We start from the raw sequence: 15,352 nt of genomic DNA, 5'->3' as shown, positions 1-15,352 counted from the left end.
AGACTGGGTGACTGTGTCTGTGTGGAGTTTGCACATCCTCCCCGTGTCTGCATGGGTTTCCTCTAGGTGCTCCAATTTCCTTCCACAATCCAAAGATGTGCGGGTCAGGTGAACTGGCCACGCTAAATTTCCCATTGTGTTAGGTGCATTAGTCAGGGGTAAATATAGGGTATGGGAATGAGTTTGAGTGGGTTGCTCTTCGAAGGATTGGTGTGGACTTATCGGGCCAAAAGGCCTGTGGCCTTACTGTAGGTAATCTAATCTCCATCATTTTCCCTGTGACTGATATAAACCAGCGAGCTGAACAATTCCTGGATTTCTCCCTCTTCTTACGTTTTTAAGCATTGTGTTTCCATTGTCATTGTCCAATTTTTTTTTTTTTTTGGCCTGTTCCAAAATTGTGCAGATCTTGGAAAGGAATACCCAACGCATTCAGTATTTACATGATCACTTCCTTCATTATCCTGGGATGTAAATTATCAGGCCTTGGTGACTTATTAGCTGTCAGTCCCATTAACTTCTCCCATGCTTTTTTAAAAAAATTCATACTAATACCCTTCGATTCCTCCTCAATAGAAAATCTTGCTTCTCTTAGACTTGGGGAAGTTTTTTGTATTGTCTTTTTGAAGATATTCAAAACTATTTAATTTTGCTGCCATTTCTTGCTGTCCATTATTAATCCTCCCATTTCAGACCAAATGGGGCCTGCATTTGATTTAGGTAATCTTTTGTTTAGATAGAGCTCTTACAATCTGCTTTTATATCCTTTGCAAGTTTACTCAAATAGTTTACTTTTCTTCTCTTAATCAATGTCTTGGTCCTCCTTTGCTGAATTCCAAACTGCTCTCAGTCCTCAGGCTTGCTACTTTTATACGACTCCTCTTTGGATCTATTAGAATCTTTTCATTTCTTTTGGTAACCATGGTTGAGCTACTTTTCCTGTAATGTTAACTTGCCTGAAAGCAATGTCTAATTGCAATTTATGCATGCATCTGTTCCTTTTCACCAATTCCTGTTCACTGTCATGCCTTTTTAATTAAGATTACTGTAGCACCCTCATTGCATGCATCTGTTAATTTCCTTCTCAGTGCTAACCCTCTTCCTCTTCCTTTTTGGATGCCTTTATATATCTTCCACTTACATTTTCTGCCCTTTTGTTGATTCTTAACTCCATTTAGACTGATTCCACATCTAAACTTCCTGTGCCAGTATTCTTTCTTTCACCAACAAAGATACCCTCTCCTTTTCCATTTTGCTAGTCTTTCCGAAAGATTTAATATCCTCAGATAGGCCTTGGTCACCATGTAGCCTTATCTCCATGATCATAATCATATTGTACCTGTTTGCAACAATTTGTATTGTTGATTCATCTAGCTCATTGTGAATATTCTGTGCATTCAGGTATAGTACCTTTGGACTTGTCTTTCTGATGTTTTTGACACTTTAATTTTGTACTCATGCCCTATTTACTGCTGACGCTTGTTTCCTCTGCCTTCCACTTCTGCTTTCAACTTTTGTACCTTCCATTTCCATCTTTGCTTCCCTCACTCTTGTTTCCCTGCTAAGGTTCCTGTCTTCCCCACCCCGGCACCAGTTTAAACATGCACTCATTATACTAATGAACACCCCTGGAGATATGAGTCCTTATCGTGCAAGCCTTTCAAGCTTTCATATGTCTCTCTTTTTCCAAAATTGGTTCCAATGTCTCAAAAACCAAAATCCATCTCTCTTGCGCCACCTCCTGGACATACATTCATCCATTCTAATTTCCTATTCCTGATTTATGCTGTCATGTAATCTTGAGATTATGACCTTCAAGGTCCTGCTTTCTAATTTATTTCTTAGCTCTTTGTATTTTGTATGCAGAACCCAACCCTTCTTTTCTCCCAAACCTGAAAACCTCTACCCCTTTCTCGCCCATGTTTTCAGCCTCCCCAATCCCTACAGGTTCCAGTTACATTATTCATTTACCTGTGTTTCCCTATTTTATGTTTTGTTAACATTACCACCAATTTGTGTACTATGTTAAAATTTAAAAAGAGATGTAACTACTTTCCCGGTAGTCACCAACTAGCAGGTTCCTTTCACTGTAGTAGCTGTCTGCCTGTCACTGGGTCCTCACCTAATCTTCTCACATGACACAACTTCTCTCATGTCTCCTCTGCCATTGAGAGGACATGATGTGGAGATGCCGGTGTTGGACTGGGGTGGACAAAGTTAAAAATCACACAACACCAGGTTATAGTCCAACAGGTTTATTTGAAATACAAGCTTTTGGAGTGCTGCTCCTTCATCAGGTAACTAGTGGGGCTGGATCATAGGACACCAAATTTATAGTAAAAGATACAACTGATGTGATGTATAGAACAAACCTATTTTGTTGTTAAGTTTTTAATCACTTAGAATGGGGGTGAAGGTTTTGATCATAAAAATCTAAATCCCAGAACTTCTTTCAAGTCACAATCCCGAGACAACCTAAGAATTTATCAGTATTTAAAAGAAAAGGTGACATCTCAGCTCAGACAGTGCATTAGAGGTGTGAGGTTAGTTTTTGTCTGTTTCTGCTGTGATTCAAATGATTCGTTAAAGCATAGTAGCTGTTGAGTATAAAAAGAAAAATTGTGAACTGACATTTTGACCAACCTAATATTGAAAAAAAATGTTTTCTCTCTGTATTTTACTCTTTCAGTAAAATTGTGTTATCAGTAATTGACAACTACATTCCATAAAATGTATTGCTTTGCTTGAGCAATGTATTTCTAGTAATTCAAAGTATCCAGGATATTTAAAGCAGTTGTGGGATATTTTGGATCGGTTCACAGCTCCATGTTAAAGTTAGACTCACATGGTCCCTTCTGTTGTTTAAGATAAAGTCAAATAGGTTTAACATATTCTCTGTCTAGATTATGTTAAATGTTTTTGCAACATGAAAAAATTGAGTCATGTGTTCCGACAGAATGACTTGTAATATGTCTAAAAATAGTTGTTTTAAGCATTGATTGGGGAAAAAGTGACTAATTGAGGTAACTAAAGCAAAACTTCAGTACTAAGTTGATGTTCTTTGCATTGGTTTTTTATTTATTACTGTTTGTTTTCTTTTTAGGTGCATGATTGCTGATGAGGTAAGAAAATTAATTGACCTTTAGTCCAGAGCTGGAATTGTAATGCTGTTAATAAACCTCCTATGTTACCCAGCATAATCTCCAGCATTTTGAGCGAGAGAAGAGGAAAGAATCAAATGCGTAGGTATAGAATAATGTCAGAATCATGGAATCCAATCGTCCATGTATTGATTACAATTTTAAAATTCCCATTCATTAGAACATTTATTTAATCAGTGATGTTAGCAACTCCAGTTATAGTTTTGCATTGCAGAACAAAATACCATGATTGATATGAAAGTATATCGTACAACCTTGTGTGAATACTGGCATGGAAAAATGGATTAACAGTGGTGATGGGAACAATTGTAAGTGTTACGTCACTTTTGCTGTGATGAAGTAATCAGTTAGTTTTCAAATCTCTTTGCAAATAATTGGCAAACAGCAAATTTACACCTCCTTTCGACAATTCCCATTGGCCATTTGGATTCACTTTGACAGGATGTCACTTTTTTTTGATGTAATGATAATACCTCAAGTTATCTCAGGGCTGTTACTTGAAAGAAATTCTGGGATTGGCATGTTAATCAATCGAAACCTGCATCCCCATTCGAAGTAATGAAAGACTTAACAGCAAGCTAGGTTTGTTCAATACATCGCATCAAACGTATGACACTTCTGTGTCTATAATCCTGCTCCAGTAGTTACCTGGGTGAAGGGGCAGTGCTCCGAAAGCTTCTACTTTCAAATAAACCTGTTGGACTATAACCTGGTTCAGGTTGTAAATTGTTTGCTGAGCTGGAAGGTTTGTTTTCAGAAGTTTCATCACCATACTAGGTAGCATCAGTGAGCCTCCAGTGAAGCGCTGGTGTTATGTCCCGTTTTCTATTTAAGTGTCTTGGTCTCTCAAGGTGGGTGATGTAATTTCCATTCCATTTCCTACAGTGTGGAAACAGGCCCTTCGGCCCAACAAGTCCACACCGACCCTCCGAAAAGTAACCCACCCCCCCTCTGACTAATGCACCTAACAACTATGGACAATTCAGCATGGCCAATTCACCTAACCTGCACATTTGTGGAATGTGCGAGGAAACCCACACTGACACAGGAAGAATGTGCAAACTCCACACACACAGTCGCCCAAGGCAGGAATTGAACCTGGGACCCTGGCGCTGTGAGGCAGCAGTGCTAACCACTGAGCCACTTGTGCCAAACCATTTCCAGTTTTTTTTAATAAGAGAATGGTAGACGGGGTCTAAATCGATGTGTTTATTGATGGAGTTCTGGTTAGAATGCTAGGCCTCGAGGAATTCCCGTGCAAGTCTCTGTTTAGCTTGTCATAGGATGGAAGTGTTGTCCCAGTCAAAGTGGTGGCCTTCTTCATCTGGATGTAAGGATACTAGTGATAGTGGGTCATATCCTTTGGTGGCTGGTTGGTTTTCATGTATCCTGGTGGCTAATTTTCTGCCTGTCTGTCCAAGGTAGAGTTTGTTACAGATCTTCCATGGTATTTTGTAAATGACATTCGTTTTGCTGGTTATTTGTATAGTGTCCTCTAGGTTAATCAGCTGCTATTTCAGTGTGTTGGTAGGTTTGTGTGCTACTATGATGCCAAGGGGTCTGAGTAGTCTGGAAGTCATTTCAGAGATGCCTTTGTAAGGTAATGTGACTAGAATTTCTGGACACGTTGTGTCTGCTTGTTTGGGTTTGTTTTGAGACAGGGACGGACTGTGTTGATCCTTCTTGAAAACGCTGAATAGGTATTTTTCTTCTGCTGTTGTTGGGTGATGCAGTGTGTTGTGGCTCATTGAAATAATGTCCTGATGCAACTCCATTTGTGGATGTTGGGATGATTGCTTCTGTAGTTAAATATCTGATCTGTGTATGTTGCTTTTCTGTAGACACTGATTTTGGAAGTTCTCCATTAACCGTTCATTCCACAGATTACAACAGGATCTGGACCAGATGGGCCAATGGGCTGAGAAGTGGCAGATGGAGTTCAATTCAGATAAATGTGAGGTGCTGCATTTTGGGAAAGCAAATCTTAGCAGGACTTTCCACTTAATGGTAATGTCTGAGGCAGTGTTGCTGAACAAAGAGACCTTGGAGTGCAGGTTCATAGCTCCTGAAAGTGGAGTCGCAGGTAGATAGGATAGTGAAGAAGGTGATTGGTATGCTTTCTTTTATTGGTCAGCGTACTGAGTACAGGAGTTGGGAGGTCGTGTTGTGGCAGTACAGGACATTGGTTAGGCCACTGTTGGAATATTGCATGTGTTTCTGGTCTCCTTCCTATCGGAAAGATGTTGTGAAACTTGAAAGGGTTCAGAAAAGATTTACAAGGATGTTGCCAGGGTTGGAGGATTTGAACTATAAGGAGAGGCTGAACAGGCTGGGGCTGTTTTCCCTGGAGCGTCGGAGGCTGAGGGGTGACCTTATAGAGGTTTACAAAATTGAGGGGCATGGATAGGATAAATGGGCCAAGTCTTTTCCCTGGGGTCGGGGAGTCCAGAACTAGAGGGCTTAGGTTAGATTACTTAGTGTGGAGGGGGGAGGGTAGGTTGCTCCTGAGCCTGGCCAAACTGGCCATAAACAGGTCCAGGCAGCGTGCTGTGGTTAGGGCTGATTGCCTGTCCCGTCTTCCGCAGGTACGTCAGAGCCCAGGTTTCTCTGGAGAAGGAGCACGTGGTGTCTACCAACTCCCTCGAGCTATTCAGGGAGAGGTGGGCACAGCAGGGAGTGGTGTGCTTTATTTCCCCTCAACTCTATTTTGACTTAATCTCTGCCCTGTCCTCCCCTTCACTTATTTGATCACGCAACATTGCCCTTTGAGAAGGGCATTGCTTGTCACTGGCCACTCAGGTGTTTCAATTTCCATCGCAAGGAAGAAAGGAATAAAGATTTGTACACCTGCTGTTTTTCACTGTGTCCTACACCTGCACACACACCACATGGCTGCTGGGGAAAAATAAGCACTATTGCATTTAGGTGGTAGTGTGGGGGTAAGAAAAAAAATATACAAACGAGGGATTTAGAATCTACCCAGTTCAATGAACTGACTCTGAGTGGGCTGGGCCACAGTCGGTGTGTTACTGCTGCTGTGTTTCCCATTGTATCAGCCTGCTAAGCCAACTTGAAGACACCTCCTCCTACCGCCCCCTTTACCATGACCCCACTTCCCCATCACCAAACCATCATCTCCCAGACCATACACTGCCTCATTACCTCCAAGGAAGTCCCATCCATAGCTTCCAACCTCATAGTTCGGGAACCGTGCACCGCCTGATTCTACCTCCTACCCAAGATCCACAAGCCTGACTACCCCGATTGACCCATCGTCTCAGCCTGCTCCTGCCCCACCGAACTCCTCTCCACCTACCTTGATACAGTCTTATCCCCCCGGTCCAGGAACTCCCCACATACGTTTGGGACACCACCCATGGCCTCCACCTCCAAGACTTCAGTTTCACTGACCCCCAACACCTCATCTTCACCATGGACATCCAGCCTCTCTCCATATCCATCAAAGGTGACTAACTTGACACTGACATTTTTTACGAACCCACCGACTCCCACACTGCCTCCTGCAAAAATGCTATCCTCTATTCCCAATTCCTCTGCCTTTGCCACATCTGCTCCCAGGAGGACCAGTTCCACCACTGAACACACCAGATGGCTCCTCCTTTAAAGACTGCAATTTCCCCTCATGTGGTTGAAGAAACCTTTCAACACATCTCATCCACATCCCACACCTCCGCCCTCGAACACCATCCTCCAACTGTAACAAGGACAGAACCCCCCAGTCCTCACCTTCCACCCCACCAATGTTGCATCATCCTCCGTCATTTCCGCCACCTACAAACGGACCCCACCACCAGAGATATCTTTCCCTCCTCACCCCTATCTGCTTTCCGTAAAGACTGTTCTCTCCGCGACTACCAGGTCAAGTCCACACCCCCTACAGCCCACCCTCCCTGGCACCTTCCCCTGCCACCGCAGGAATTGAAAAACCTGAGCCCACACCTCCCCCATAACCTCCGTCCAAGGCCCCAAATGAGTCTTCTGCATCCATCAAAGCTTCACCTGCACTCCCATGCATATATCTACTGCTCCCGATGTGGTCCCCTCTACATTGGGGAGACTGGCTGCCTACTGATAGAGTGCTTCAGAGAACATCTCCAGGACACCCGCGCCAATCAACCCCACCACCCCGTGGCTGAACATTTCAACTCCCCCTCCCACTCTGCCAAGGACATGCAGGTCCTGGACCTCCTCCACTGTCACTCCCTCACCACCTGACATCTGGAGGAAGAACGCCTCATCTTCCACCTCGGAACCCTTCAACCCCTTGGCATCAATGTGGACTTCACCAGTTTCCTCATTTTCCCCTCACCGCGCCCCCCCCCCCCCCCCACCACCTTACCCAGTTCCAACCTTCCAGCTCAGCATTGTCCTCATGACCTGTCCCATATGTCAATCTTCCTTCCCACCTATCCACCCCATCCTCCTCTCCGATCTATTACCTTTACCCTCACCTCCATCCACCTATTGCACTCTCAGCTACCTTCTCCCTAGCCCCAACCCCTCCCATTTATCTCCCCACCCCTGAGCCTCCCAGCCTCATTCCTGATGAAGTGCTTTTGAACCAAAATGTCAATTTTCCTGTTCCTCGGATGCTGCCTGACCTGCTGTGCTTTTCCAGCACCATTCTAATCTTGAGCTTAAAAATGTGTTGCTGGAAAAGCGCAGCGTCAGGCAGCATCAAAGGTACAGGAGAATTGACGTTTCGGGCATAAGCCCTTCTTCAGGAATGAGAAGGGTGTGCCAAGCAGGCTAAGATAAAAGGTAGGGATGAGGGACTTGGGGGAGCGGTGTTGGGAATACGATAGGTGGAAGGAGGTGAAGGTGAGGGTGATAGGCCGGAGAGGGGGTAGGGGTGGAGAGGTCGGGAAGAAGATTGCAGGTCAAGAAGACGGTGCTGAGTCTGAGGGTTGGGACTGAGAAAAGGTGGGGGGAGGGGAAATGAGAAAGCTGGAGAAATCTGCATTCATCCCTTGTGGTTGGAGGGTTCCTAGGTGGAAGATGAGGTGCTCTTCCTCCAGGCGTCGTGTTGCCATGGTCCAGCGATGGAGGAGGCCAAGGATCTGCATGACCTTGGCGGAGTGGGAGGGGGAGTTAAAGTGTTCAGCCACGGGGCGGTTGGGTTGGTTGGTGTGAGTGTCCCAGAGGTGTTCTCTGAAACGTTCCGCAAGTAGGCGCCCTGTCTCCCCAATGTATAGGAGGCCACATCGGGTGCAGCAGATGCAGTAAATGATGTGTGTGGAGGTGCAGGTGAATTTCCAATGGATATGGAAGGATCCCTTGGGGCCGTGGAGGGAAGTGAGGGGGGAGGTGTGGGCGCAAGTTTTGCATTTCGTGCGGTTGCAGGGGAAGGTGCCGGGAGTGGAGGTTGGGTTGGTGGGGGGTGTGGATCTGATGAGGGAGTCGTGGAGGGAGTGGTCTTTCCGAAACCCTGATAGGGGAGGGGAGGGAAATATATCCTTGGTGGTGGGGTCTGTTTGGAGGTGGCGGAAATGACAAAGAATGATACGATGTATCTGGAGGTTGGTGGGGTGGTAGGTGAGGACCAGTGGGGTTCTGTCCTGGTGGCGATTGGAGGGGCGGAGTTCAAGGGCGGAGGAGCAGGAAGTGGAGGGGATGTGGTGGAGAGCATCGTCAACCACATCTGAGGGGAAATTGCGGTCTTTGAAGGAGGAGTTCATCTGGGTTGCTCGGTATTTGAATTGGTCCTCCTGGGAGCAGATGCGGCGAAGGTGAATGAATTGGGAATATGGGATGGCGTTTTTACAGGGGGCAGGGTGGGAGGAGGTGTAATCTAGGTAGCTGTGGGAGTCAGTCGGTTTATAGTAAACGCCCGTGTTGAGTCGGTCATCCAAGATAGAAATGGAGAGGTCTAGGAAGGGGAGGGAGGAGTCTGAGACGGTCCAGGTAAATTTGAGGTCGGGGTGGAAGGTGTTAGTAAAGTGGATGAACTGTTCAACCTCCTCGTGGGAGCACAAGGTAGCACCGATACAGTCGTCGATGAAGCAGAGGAAAAGGTGGGGGGTGGTGCCAGTGTAGCTGCGGAAGATGGACTGTTCCACATATCCAACAAAGAGGCAGGCATAGCTGGGGTCCATGCGGGTGCCCATGGCTACTCCTTTGGTTTGGAGGAAGTGGGAGGATTGGAAAGAGAAGTTGTTCAGAGTGAGGACCAGTTCAGTCACTCAAAGGAAGGTGTCAGTGGAAGGGTACTGGTTGGTTCGGCGGGAAAGGAAGAAGCGGAGGGCTTTGAGTCCTTCGTGATGGGGGATGGAGGTGGAAAGGGACTGGATGTCCATGGTGAAGATGAGGCGTTGGGGGCCGGGGAAGCAAAAAATCATGGAGGAGGTGGAGGGCGTGGGTGGTGTTCCGAACGTAGGTGGGGAGTTCTTGGACTAAGGGGGACAGAACCGTGTCAAGGTTTGCAGCAATGAGTTCGGTGGGGCAGGAGCAGGCTGAGACAATGGGTCGGCCGGGGCAGTCAGGTTTGTGGATTTTGGGCAGGAGGTAGAAACGGGCGGTGCGGGGTGGTGGGACTATGAAGTTGGAGGCGGTGGATGGGAGATCCCCCAAGGTGATGAGGTTATGGATGGTCTGGGAGATGATGGTTTGGTGGTGGGAGGTGGGGTCATGGTCATAATCTTGACTCTAATCTCCAGCATCTGCAGTGTGCCCACTTTTGCCGTGTTACTGCTGCTTTTGGTTTCTGCTTTTTTTTTGGAGGAGGAGAGTTTTCTTTCTCATTCCCCCTTTTCCAGTGAAGATATTTCATGTTTTTGGTTGTCTTTATTCTAACATGGTCTCGGAAAACAGACTATGGGCAAAATCAATGATTGAGCAGTGTCTGACATTTCAGATATTTGATCATGCTAATGTAATAGAAGGAGTCATTAGAAGGATACACCACCTGTGGTTAACAAAGGAAGTCAAAGAGAGTATCGAATCAGAAATTGAAGCTTACAAAGTGGTGAAAACTAATCATCAGCTACATGATTGAGATTTTTTTTAAGAACCAGCAGAGCATGACTAAAAAGCTAATAACGAGGGAGAGAATTCTGAAAATAACTTGACAAGAAATATAAAAATAAACAAGAGCACCTACAGTGATATAAAAAGAGAATAGCTGAAGTAAATGTGGGACACTTGGGGAATGCAGCTAATTAATTTACAATGGAGACGGGGAAATGGCAGACAAATTTAAATATTTTGCATCAATCTTCATGGTTGTGGATACTGTAAACATCCTAAAGATAAACAAGGTGCTAATGGGAGGAAAGATCTCTTAGCAGCCCATTATCACTTAGGTTGAAGTATTTGACAAACTAATGAGACCACAGACTGAAAAGTCACCAGAACATGATGACCTCCATCCAAAGGTTTAAAAGGAAGTAGTGAAGGTATTTGCTCAAAATACTTCAAAAGTAATTGGATTCTGGGATTTGAAAATGACTAATGGGATGCAGGTGTTGGACTGGGTGTACAAAGTTAAAAATCACACAACACCAGGTTATAGTCCAACAGGTTTAATTGGAAGCACCCTAGCTTTCGGAGCGACGCTCTTTCATCGGGTGGTAGTGGAGGGCTCAATCCTAACAGAATTTATAGCAAAAATTTACAGTGTGATGTAACTAAAATTATACATTGAACAACTGATTGTCTTCTAACAGATGAAAGGCTTAACAGACAATCAGTTGTTCAATGTATAATTTCAGTTACATCACACTGTAAATTTTTGCTATAAATTCTGTTAGGATTGAGCCCTCCACTACCACCCGATGAAGGGGCGTCGTTCCGAAAGCTAGTGTGCTTCCAATTAAACCTGTTGGACTATAACCTGGTGTTGTGATTTTTAACTTTGTTCAAGAAGGGAGACACACAGCAGGAAACAGTAGGCCAGTTACCTTAACATCTCTCATTGGGAGAAAAAGCTGGGGGCCATTATGAAGGTAGAAAGAGCATGGCACTTAGAAAAACTTAATCCAGTCAAACGCAGTCAACGTGGTTTTGTAAAGCAGAATTCATATTTAACAAATTTGCTTGTACTATTTGACATTATAGCGAGCGGAGTTGAATAAGAGGCCCCAGTTGATGCAGTGTATTGAATTTCCTGAAGGCATTTGATGAGCGGTGCCACCTAAAACTTTATTACACAAATGAAGAACTCTCAGTAATGGGGGTAATGCATTAGCATGAATTTAGGAGTGGTTTACACACAGAAGATACTGAGTCAAGATTAAATGGGTGTTTTTTTCCAGTCATGCAGTGTCACAAGAATGAGTCCTTGAGCCTCATTATTTACCATGTATGTTAATAACTTGGAGAAGGGGACAGAGTGTAATGTATTCAAATTTACTGATGCTACAAAAATAGACGAGAGGACATGGTGAAATGAGGACATAAGGAATCTGTAAGGGGATGTAGATAGGTTGAATTAGTGGGATAAAAACTTGGTAAATAGAGTTTAATTTAGGAAAGTGTAAGGTCATGTAATTTGGCAGGAAGATCAAAAGGCAGACTACTTAAATGAAGAGAGCCTTTTTTTAAAAAGAATGCAGCACTGAGAGACGTCTGGGTTTTCTTGTGCATGAAACATAAAGTGTTAGCATGTAGGTGTTCTTGTGCATGAAATGTAATATGTTAGCATGCAGGTGCAGCAATCATTTCAGACACCTTGCAGAGCAACCTAGATTATCCGAAAGAGACGGGCAGAGAGTATTTTGTTCAGAAGACTGATTGTTCAGGTAACTGATGGCAATAGCAGGAACAGGGCTCCCGTGGCGGTGGCAATAGCAGGAACAGGGCTCCCGTGGCGGTGGCAATAGCAGGAACAGGGCTCCCCATGGCAACGGCAATAGCAGGAACGTGGTCCCCGTGGCGGTGGCAATAGCAGGAACAGGGTTCCCATGGCGACATCATTGGAAGGAACAGGATTGCCTTGGCGACGGCAATAGCAGGAGCAGTGTCCCCGTGGGGGCGGCAATAGCAGGAACAGGGTTCCCGTGGGGGCGGCAATAGCAGGAACAGGGTTCCCGTGGGGGCGGCAATAGCAGGAACAGGGTTCCCGTGGGGGTGGCAATAGCAGGAACAGGGTTCCCGTGGGGGCCGCAATAGCAGGAACAGGGTTCCCGTGGGGGCGGCAATAGCAGGAACAGGGCTTCCCGTGGCGGTGGCAACAGCAGGAACAGGGCTTCCCGTGGCGGTGGCAATAGCAAGAATGGGCTTCCCGTGGCGACGGCAATAGCAGAAAGTGTCCCCATGGTGGTGGCAATAGCAGGAACCTGGTCGTGTGGTGGCGGCAATAGCATGAACAGGGCTCCCCATGGCGACGGAATTGGAAGGCACAGGATTCCCATGGCAACGGCAATAGCAGGAACAGTGTACCCGTGGTGGTGGCAATAGCAGGAACATGGTCGTGTGGCGACGGCAATAGCAGGAACAGGGTTCCTGTGGCGGTGGCAATAGCAGAATATGGTCCCCGTGGCGACAGCATTGGAAGGAACAGGGTTCCTGTGGCGGGGGCAATAGCAAGAACAGTGTTCCCATGGTGGGGGCAATGGCAGGAATAGGGTTCCCGTGGCAGTGGCAATAGCAGGAATAGGGTTCCCGTGGCAGTGGCAATAGCAGGAACAGGGCTCCCCATGGCGACGGCAATAGCAGGAACAGGGTTCCCTTGGCAGTGGCAATAGCAGGAACATGGTCCCTGTGGTGATGGCATTGGAAGGAACAGGGTTCCCTTGGCAGTGGCAATAGCAGGAACATGGTCCCCGTGGCGGCGGCATTGGAAGGAACAGGGTTCCCGTAGCGACGGCAATAGCAGGAACAGGGTTCCCGTGGCGACGGCAATAGCAGGAACAGGGTTCCCGTGGCAACGGCAATAGCAGGAACAGGGCTCCCCGTGGCGACAGCATTGTAAGGAACAGGGTTCCCGTGGCGACGGCATTAGCAGGAACAGGATTCCCGTGGCAGTGGTAATAGCAGGAACAGGATTCCCGTGGCAGTGGTAATAGCAGGAACAGGATTCCCGTGGCCACGGCAATAGCAGGAACAGGGTTCCCGTGGCGGTGGCAATAGCAGGAACAGGATTCCCGTGGCGACGGCAATAGCAGGAACAGGGTTCCCGTGAAGGTGGCAATAGCAGGAACAGGATTCCTGTGGCGGTGGCAATAGCAGGAACAGGGTTCCCGTGAAGGTGGCAATAGCAGGAACAGGATTCCTGTGGGGGCGGCAATAGCAGGAACAGGGTTCCCGTGGCGGTGGCAATGGCAGGAACAGGGTTCCTGTGGTGGTGGTAATGGCAGGAACGGTTCCCGTGGCGACTGCATTAGAAAGAACAGGGTTCCCGTGGCGACGGCAATAGTAGGAATAGGGTTCCCGTGGCATCGGCAATAGCAGGAGTAGGTTCCCCTGGCGACCCTGTTCCTGCTGCCAGCCCAGCTGCCTGCTATCGCTGTGCTTTTATTTAAGTTTAATAACATTTTTACCAGATCTTGAGATCTTGTTTGCGTAATCCGAAATTCAGATAATTGATGTTCGGATAACTGAGGTTGTTCTTTCCTGGCATTGGAGGTAGTTCAAAAAAATTCACAAAGATAATAAGACCATAAGACCTAGGAGTGGAAGTAAGGCCATTCGGCCCATCGAGTCCACTCTGCCATTCAATCATGGCTGATGGGTATTTCAACTCCACTTACCCGCATTCTCCCTGTAGCCCTTAATTCCTTGGAATAGGTTGACGTCTCGGGAATAATAAAACAAGTTAGGCCTTTATTCATTTGACTTTAGAAGAATGAGGGATGATCTCATTAATGTACACAAGATTGTGAGTGGGATGGCAGAGTAGATAGAACATAGAAAAGTACGGCTCAGAACAGGCCCTTTGGCTCACGATGTTGTGCCAAGATTTAATCCTAATGTCAAATATAGTAAATTAACCTACGCACCCCTCAACTCACTGCTATCCATGTGCATGTCCAGCAGTCGCTTAAATGTCCCCAATGACTCTGCTTCCACCACCACAGCTGGCAACACATTCCATGCATTCACAACTTTCTGCGTAAAGAACCTACCTCTGACATCTCCTTTATACCTTCCTCCTAATATCTTCAAACTATGACTTCTCGTACCAGTCAATCCTGCTTTGGGAAAAAGACATTGAAGATGTTTCCAGTCATGGGGAAGTCTCCCAGTGGAGGGCATAATTACAGAATAAAAGGGTCCTCATTTAAATTGAGGTACAAAAAAAATTCTTCTCCCAGTAGATGGGTAATGTCTAAAATTTGCTACGTCAGAGAGTTTTTGATGCTATATCACTGAGTATTTAATGAGGAGGGAGATAACTCTTTTAAAATATCAAGGAGTTGATTGTTATGTTGACCTGACAACAAAGTGGAATTGAGACCTGGAGCAGATTGGTCATTAGATTAGATTCCCTACAGTGTGGAAACAGGCCCTTTGGCCCAACAAGTCCACACCGACCCTCTAAAGAGCAACCCACCCAGACCCATTCCCCTACACCTAACACTATGGGCAATTTAGCATGGCCAGTTCACCTAACCTGCACATTTTTGGACTATGGGAGAAAACCGGAGTACCTGGAGGAAACCCACGCAGACACTGGGAGAATGTGCAAACTCCACGCACAGTTGTGCGAGGCAGGAATTGAACCCAAGTCCCTGGTGCTGTGAGGCAGCAGTGCTAACCACTGTGCCACCGTGCTGCCCAAATTGGTCATGATCTTGATGAATGGTGAGACAGGCTTCAAGGGCTGAATAGTCTAATCTTGCACCTATTTCCCATGTTCTTTTGTAACATTTGGGAGCCAAGTCAAAGTATGAATTAATCAAATAACTGAAATCGTTTTCAATTGCAACTTTTCCTTCCTTCCTTGGTTTATCTACTTATTCAATAGTATTCAATCAAACTAATTATAAAGCATGAGTTAAATTTCCCTGGTTTCCTTTTTATTTTGAAAATAATACTTTTTCAAATATCCTTGCAGTTTGTAAATTGCTTCCTTTATGTTTTGCAAAAAGCTCATTAGTGATCTCCAATCTGTCGAGATCATATATTTTTAGCACTGCATTGTACTCTGTGGTGACCCATAATATTTGGTAATGAGATGCGTTCAGTTGACAACGGCCTGATACCAGAGTTTTGGAATTTTATCATTGTTA

The 15,352-nt window shown here is 45.9% G+C and overlaps 1 protein-coding gene across 3 annotated transcripts in view; it reads left to right on the top strand.

The window, feature by feature from the left end:
• Positions 1 to 15,352, top strand: part of zranb3 (zinc finger, RAN-binding domain containing 3) — a 178,803-nt gene that overhangs the window by 38,785 nt on the left and 124,666 nt on the right. For 2 of the 3 annotated variants that reach the window (XM_043694035.2, XM_043694033.2), the window contains exon 3: positions 3,104 to 3,122. The exons of the other annotated variant lie outside the window; for it this stretch is intronic. In XM_043694035.2, coding sequence (XP_043549970.2) covers positions 3,104 to 3,122 — 19 coding nt within the window. The remainder of the gene's footprint in view (positions 1 to 3,103; positions 3,123 to 15,352) is intronic. 3 annotated transcript variants of the gene reach the window in all.

Source organism: Chiloscyllium plagiosum, unplaced genomic scaffold (genome assembly GCF_037043375.1).
Source record: "Chiloscyllium plagiosum isolate Xiang-an unplaced genomic scaffold, Cpla_swu_hap1 HiC_scaffold_7, whole genome shotgun sequence".
Classification (NCBI taxonomy): Eukaryota; Metazoa; Chordata; class Chondrichthyes; order Orectolobiformes; family Hemiscylliidae; genus Chiloscyllium; species Chiloscyllium plagiosum.
This window is presented reverse-complemented; position numbering and strand designations above follow the sequence as displayed.